The sequence below is a fragment of the Coffea eugenioides genome, chromosome 9 (assembly GCF_003713205.1).
Source record: "Coffea eugenioides isolate CCC68of chromosome 9, Ceug_1.0, whole genome shotgun sequence".
In the NCBI taxonomy this organism is placed as follows: domain Eukaryota; kingdom Viridiplantae; phylum Streptophyta; class Magnoliopsida; order Gentianales; family Rubiaceae; genus Coffea; species Coffea eugenioides.
The window spans coordinates 15,446,625-15,453,987 of record NC_040043.1 but is presented as its reverse complement, the minus strand read 5'-3'; the positions used below and the strand labels follow the sequence as shown (position 1 = coordinate 15,453,987).

Below are 7,363 nucleotides of genomic sequence, written 5' to 3'. Positions count from 1 at the left end.
TTTGTGCTTGCATACATGTATGAGTAGCATGATAATCTCCACACAAGTCACAATTCATATGATAAGAATTGAAAGCATTAACATTTCTCTTTCGTTCAATTTCATGCATAATGGTGTCCAATTGAACTTTTAACGTTATAACATCAAGTTTAGCCTTTAAACTTCTTAAACCATCTTCAAACGACATACTTCGGTAATTTCTTGGTTACCTCTATTAAAGGAGCTTTGCACTTGGTAACTATTTGTTGTCGATCTTCCACTTGTCCAGTATTGTCCCTTCATGTTTTCTACTCTTCTTGAGTCCCTAAACATGTTTTCAAAATAACTTAAAAATAAGTTTAGTCAAGAAGAATAGATGACTCGACACTTACAAAACATACAAATAAAGACTCAACTAGACATATAAACATAATAAACAAGACACCAGACACAACAAAAATATAAAAAATAAGTAAAAATATATCTAAATTAATAAATTTGTTCTTAGCACCGATATTGAGCAAATCTTCCCCCGCAACGGTGCCAAAAACTTGATGTGCGTAGGATATACATATACAATTAGCTCATCCATAATCAAGTTTTACATTTATAAATTCCTAAATACCTCACACGCGATTTTTCGCAAGTATATGAGTCATTTATTGAGCATAGGGGTATTAAGTGTTAATCCTACAAGGAAAATTGTCAATTATCGATGATTTTCGAACTTCTTTATTATTTAGATTATCACTAGTGCAAGAAATTAAATTTACACTATAAAAGTAACGAAAATACAATAGAAAACTCTTAGAGGTATGGAATTCCTTAATATTCTTGCAAGTGAAGTTATCAGTTAAATGAATGCTATTTTCTTGGTTAGTTATGGCGTAATTTCCTAATATATGTGAAACCTACTCTCGTAGTGAATCAATTATACTTGTAGTTAAGCCATACCTACTCTCGTGGTCATAAATTAACTACAAGTTCATTTCTTCTATGAAATTACATGAAACAAGTCACTAAAGCCACATAGGTGCACCTCTACTCTCGTGAGTGTACTCCCTAGGTTTATTGCTTCCTTGAACTAGTGTTAAATTTCAATTCTCATTGTAAACTTAACACCTTAAGATTATCATAATTAATGACCGGTTAATCATGATTAGAAAAGCAAAAGTAATAAATAATTTGTTCAAAATAATATCATCAAATAACCAAATGAGCATCACTAACAAGATATAGAAAGTTCATCCATAACTCTAGACATAAACTTTAGCAACACATGTTAAAACACAAAGCCAAACTTGTATTATAACTAAACATGAAACCCAATACAAGATAGAAAGTAGTAGAAGAGATATCACCCTTATCACATGAGATCAACCTCTCCATCTTTGCTCCTCAATCTTCATCCAAATCTAACTACAAATACAAGAAGGATAAACTACACTACCTATACTATACTACCCTAACTAATGAACTAAGGAAACTCTAGTGAAAGTCTATATTTTTGGTGAGTTTCTCTAGTCTTCCAAAGTTGTAAAAATGTCCTCCAAGGCCTATATTTATACAGGAATTCAAGAGCCAAAGAAGTTGTTTTTAGTTATCATTTTTTACTCTTGAAACTCTCAAAGATTGCTTCTCAAAATTTCCATGCTCATCTAATCATTTCCAGCCGGAATCTTTGTAGAAAAAGTGGTCAAAAAGGTTGTGTGAAAAGAGCACAAGTTATAGAGCAAGTTGCAGCCGAAATCCACTAAAACGCAGGTAGAAAACACGGCCTGTGCCCGTGTTTTGACGCCTTGTTTTACTCTTTTGCAGGTTTGCACTTTTCTGGGCAGAATTCTTCCTTGCTCTGCTTTTTGTCCAACTTCAACTGATATTTCTCAATATTAGAGGCTGAACTAGCTCCTGTGTAAAACACAAAAGTTGTAGCACTTTGATTTAGTTTTCCAATCCATCATGAATCATTCAATTTGGAACTTTGTGGACCAACAAATGATCAAAATACCCTTTGCTGGTCAGAATTTTATTTCAGCTTTCAACCAAGAAAATGCACTTCTATATTTTGACTGTTTGACAATGAAAACGACTGAACTGGATTTCGATGTCTTCATACCAAATGTAGATATATCATTTAGCTTCAACATGGAATAAGAATCATCTCAATCAAATACTTGTAACTCAAGATATAGTTGAAATACCACAAGGTGTCAAAGCTGGAAAACTTCCTCTAATTGAATTTCGTCTCTTGAACTTCATATTCCCTTTTTATCACTTCAAATCATCATCAATCATCCAGTTATCTTCTCAATTCATGTCATTTGATGATTGAATCCTTAAATCTATAAAAACAAAAAAATTTTACCATTAAAATTCATATAAATGCAATTTTTCGCACTTAAATCATAAAATGCATATTTCACAAAAATCCTAGTTAATTAGCTACGGTTCGGACTGTTGGGAATAAGTAATCCGTGTATTCTCCCAAGTTCTTTTACAGTTCCAATTCTTCTTTGCAATGGACGAAAAGTGAAGGAGCTAACACTTTTTTAAAATTTATTTATTTACCGAATTGACTTTGAAGATGATGGTGGCTTTTAACTGTTTAAACCCCCATTACTTGGTTTGACCTTCTCTAAGCTTTCAGTTGAATTGTTTAATCTACTCCCCAATCATCAGGCAATGATCAATATATGATTCAACCCTTTTTTTTTCCATTTTTTGTTGATCTTTTCCTCAAGCTTTTTTTAAACAGTTCGATTTAAATTTTAGAAAAAAAATATGTCTTTTTGTCCAAGAGCATGGCTGGAAATGTGTAAGCCTTTCATGTTCCCCGCCCCCTCCCAACAAAAAAAAAAAAAAAAAAAAAGAGGTGTGCAAATACAAAGGGAAATGTATAAGGGGGGGGGGGGGGGCGAAGGTATCCTCATGCAGATCTCATTCTGCAGTAAGAAGCATAACATTGTGTGTACGTCCAATTAAGCTGTGATGATGTGCATCAGACTTGAGGTGGATTCCATGAAGCCAACGACGGAGCCAAAGGGGGCAGATGGCCCTTAATTTTAAGAATTTTAATTTATAGTATGTAAATATATGTGTAAAACAGAGTTGGATCCCCCTAACTTTTTACAATTTTAGTTTCTATTATTACAGCATATATATATATATATATATATATATATATATATATATATGAATTAGTCACCTTCGAATTAATTTTTTCTCCTAAAAATTTATTTATTTTTTACATACCTTTATAATTAAAGTTAATATTTGATTTTTCAGATGTCATAAATTTAAATAGATGGAATTTATTTTGAACATAGCATATTAAGAAAATTTCGTTAGAAAAATTTTGGCCCCCCTAAAAAAAAGAATCCTGGCTCCGTCACTGCACGAAGCCTTTCACGTTCTACCAATGAATTAATTTAATTAGTGAGTCAGTCGAGAAATCAATGCCCCAAATGCAGGAATTGAACTCAACTCTAGCTTCCGCAGGTGAATCATTATTATTGTTATTATTCAATAATATTAAGCACGTAAATTTTCTTCCACGTGTAGGAAAATAATCCCAGTGGTTAGGAAAGAAGAAAGTTTAGTGTTTTGCCTAGTTTTTTCCTAGTCCTACAAGAATTTTATTGCACGGTCTTGCAAGAATTTTATTGCAATAACAAGTAGTTACCTAAATCTCTAACCAAAAGGTGTATCAATTGCATTTGGAAAAGGAAACCATTAGATCGATTTCCCAATCTTAGACTGATTCGGTGAGGAAAAAAAATAAATGTAACCATAATCCGAATTAAGAACGTTATAGACTTATAATAAAACTCCTAAACATTGGTATTTCCTTTTCCAACACGGTCAAGGAACTTGGCACTCTATATAAGAGGCCCTCTTCGACATCTAAGATTATAGCTACGGGAGCCTCTGCACTTTTGAAGAGTTCTAACCCACAAATTCATTCAGGTAATCTCTCTATTCTTCAAATCTTCAATCTTCTTCCGCCTTGCTTCTCAGTTTGGATTTTATCATTAGTATATTGTAGCATTAAGTTATACTAATATATTTGTAGTACGATTGTAGTTGAAGTTAGGGATATTTAGGGTTGAGAGGGGTAGTTTGTTGAAACATAAATCAAAGTATACTAGTTGAAGTGCATATAATACGAATGACTTTGATGATCTTTGACAGGTGCTTCATCTCCAACAAAACTTGGAACCCTTTTTACTTTTCAATTGCAAACCCCTATAACCAAACTGACTAATTACTCTTGCCCCACTAGTCTCCGATATTAAGACTCCCTCTTCGAAGTCTTTCTCTTCAATCTTCCCTTCCCTCCAACACAAGCGCTAGTTATATTTCTTCCGCTAATTATCTTTCTGATCAACAGGCTAATTGACAAAGATGGGTGCAACAAGAAGATGCATGGTGATTGTTGGCGTCCTGTTTGCTCTCTTTATGTCGTCAACTTCTGCACAATCATGTTCTAAGTACAAATTTGCTGGCAATAAAGTTTTCAGTACCTGCAGCGATCTTCCATATTTGAACTCCTATCTTCATTGGACGTACAGCCCATCTTCCCAGAGTCTTGAGATTGCATTTAGGTGCATGGGGACATCATCATCAAGATGGGTTTCTTGGGCTATCAATCCAACTTCTCAAGGCATGGTGGGATCACAATCACTCGTGGCTTTCCAAAAATCTGATGGAACCATGAGAGCCTACACTTCGCCTATAAAGGGTTACCAGACGAGATTACAAGAAGGAGATTTGAGCTTCCCAGTTTCGGATTTATCTGCTATTTATTCGAATAATGAGATGATTATTTTTGCTACCTTGAAGCTGCAGAATTCGAGCTCTACCCTGAACCAGGTGTGGCAAGAAGGTCCACTCTCAAACGACAGCCCTGGAATGCATCCCACCACTGGTCCTAATGTCCAATCCATGGGAACTCTCAACCTACTTTCTGGAGAATCTAAGACCACAGCAGGAGCCTCAAGTTCAAAACTCAAGTCTAAGAATGTAAGTCCTTTAATCTTTTTCCCTTTCTTTCTTGAGTTTGTGATTGTATATCTTTTCTTTCCCCTAAAAAAAAGGCTCATAGATAGATAGATGTTCCTTGAATCTATTTAGCATGTTATTTGTGAAGAAAAAGTTAATCATGATATTGCTTACCCAATCCACTTTTTGATATGTTCAGATTCATGGGGTGCTAAACGCGGTTAGTTGGGGAATTCTGATGCCTCTGGGGGCTATAATCGCAAGATACGTTAAGGAATTTCCTTTGGCGGACCCTGCTTGGTTTTACCTTCATGTTACGTGCCAATTATCGGCCTTTATCCTTGGCGTGGCCGGATTTGGCACTGGCCTCCACCTGGGGAGCCAGTCTCCAGGAGTCGCGTACGCAGTCCACAGGGGCCTTGGCATTGCTGTCTTTACCCTGGCATTGGTTCAGGTGAGTGCTTTGTTTATAAGGCCGAAGAAGGATCACAAGTGGAGAAGCTACTGGAATTACTTCCACTACTTGGTCGGATACGGAATTCTCGGCATCAGCATTGCCAACATTTTCAAAGGATTGGATATCCTGAGCCCGGCGAAGATATGGAAAAGAGCATACATTGGCATCTTGGTTACCCTGGCATCCCTTGCCCTTCTCTTGGAAGTAATTGTATGGTTCCTGAAGAGGAGAAAGAGATCTGCAGGTGCTGACAGGTCGTCCCACGGCACCAATGAGACAGTCTAGTTTACCAACTTTAGATTTATTCCTCCCTATACAACTCTTTCATTTAGTGTTTTGCTTTTCGGTCGTTCTTGGTCGGTACCTATTTATGCACTGCAAGTATATTTTCTAACTCGACAGCAGAGGTTTTAATTAAGATGAGTCTATGATTTAATAGGACTAGAATTTTAGAACTCCACGCTAAGGCAGTGCCCACATCTAGGTATTATTGTTTCTTGAATGGCATCTGCGGATTTATGTTTTTTTTTTTTCGTGGTTCAAATCTCTTATCTCTGTGTCTTCTTTCGATAGTCTTATTTCTGATCAATACGCGTTTGGAGAAAAGCCATGGTGTATGATGACACACTTCGTTATTTGCAGAAACCTAGAAATATTGACAGACAGCAAATTCTAAACGACATGCAATTTCTTTAAAAAATACAGTAGCTTCGAATCCTCATCTAAAAAAGGGATGCTTTTATCGATGCATTAGAACAAGGGAGGAACTGATGACAGAAATTTGCTCACGGTTTGCTTATTATTAGCCTCGAAAACCACCAAATTCTATGTCCTGACAAGGAAAATTACAACGATTGTCAACTCTCCCAATAAAACGAGGGTCATCACATGCAATTGGATGTTGCCAATCCCCTTCTAATGCGAACCACAATATTAGGCCCTAATTTTCCATGCAACCAATCCTAAAATCAAGAATCTTATGTTCTCTTAAAAAGAAAAGAAACCCACGAGTTTCCAAGAAACAAACTAAGATTTTATTCTCAGGGAAATGGAAATAGAGAAAACCAAGAAGACATGCAGGAAGTAAATATAGGATGAACTTAGCTTGAAAAACAGATGATAAAAAATGGATTCTGAAATATCAGTGTAATTGCTTCACACGAAACAGTGAAATTAAGCAGCCCTTCTTTCACCTGCTTTTATATAGGGTTTCTGCCCATTATCGAGTCTTAACATAGAGTATTATATTAATACATTCTAGCTATTAATAATCAATGTTTTAGAGTACTAGATGTCGCATTACATTAAAGTTGTGGAAGATTTATATCATCTACTAAACTAGGAAAAAAAGAACTAATTAACTATATCAAACCCTAAGAGAAGTTTTGCAAAAACTAAGGTATATATATTAACAAAACAGTTGTTATTGACAATCACTCTTTGTAATCTTTGAGATAAGGCTTCATATCCTCCTCCATATATAATTTTTAATTCAATTAATAAAATTTGAACTGGCATTCCAGCCCTGTATAGCAGATTTGCTATTAAAAAAAATAAAAGAGGGTCACTCTTCACTAAATAAGGTTTACTCCAATTTGGTCAGCCCTAAATCACAATTTCTAATATAAATATCTATCAACATTATGTTGCATGCTCTACATGTTATTTCCCAAAGATGTTTTACTACTACCATTAAAAAGTAAATGAATCAGGATCTTGAATGCTTTAAAAAGAGGTATTAATTAAGATCTTCAATTACAAATAATTACAACCAAGTATGTTCCATTGCCTCTGTGGCATATGGCATCCAAGAAAAATGATTATCGAACATTGACTGAGTAAGATCTAATTAAATTCTTATTGAACTGATAGCAAGGAAAAAAAATCATCTCCTTAGACAAAATGGAGGACTTTTGAAATAAATTT

General features: G+C 35.1%; 1 protein-coding gene across 1 annotated transcript; it reads left to right on the top strand.

The window, feature by feature from the left end:
• The first annotated feature begins 836 nt into the window (after positions 1–836).
• LOC113782307 (cytochrome b561 and DOMON domain-containing protein At4g17280-like) lies at positions 837–5,722 on the top strand. Its single transcript, XM_027328195.1, has 3 exons — positions 837–861; positions 4,418–5,001; positions 5,180–5,722. The coding sequence occupies exons 1-3, from the start codon at positions 837–839 to the stop codon at positions 5,720–5,722; spliced, it is 1,152 nt and encodes a 383-aa protein (XP_027183996.1).
• Positions 5,723–7,363: the final 1,641 nt, after the last annotated feature.

Excerpts from the sequence above, each read along its gene's own strand:
- LOC113782307 (XM_027328195.1), top strand. The coding sequence starts at position 837 with ATGAATGCTATTTTCTTGGTTAGTT. Across the intron at positions 862-4,417 it reads TGCTATTTTCTTGGTTAGTT|GCGTCCTGTTTGCTCTCTTT; the intron begins ATGGCGTAATTT and ends TGGTGATTGTTG. Across the intron at positions 5,002-5,179 it reads CAAAACTCAAGTCTAAGAAT|ATTCATGGGGTGCTAAACGC; the intron begins GTAAGTCCTTTA and ends TGATATGTTCAG.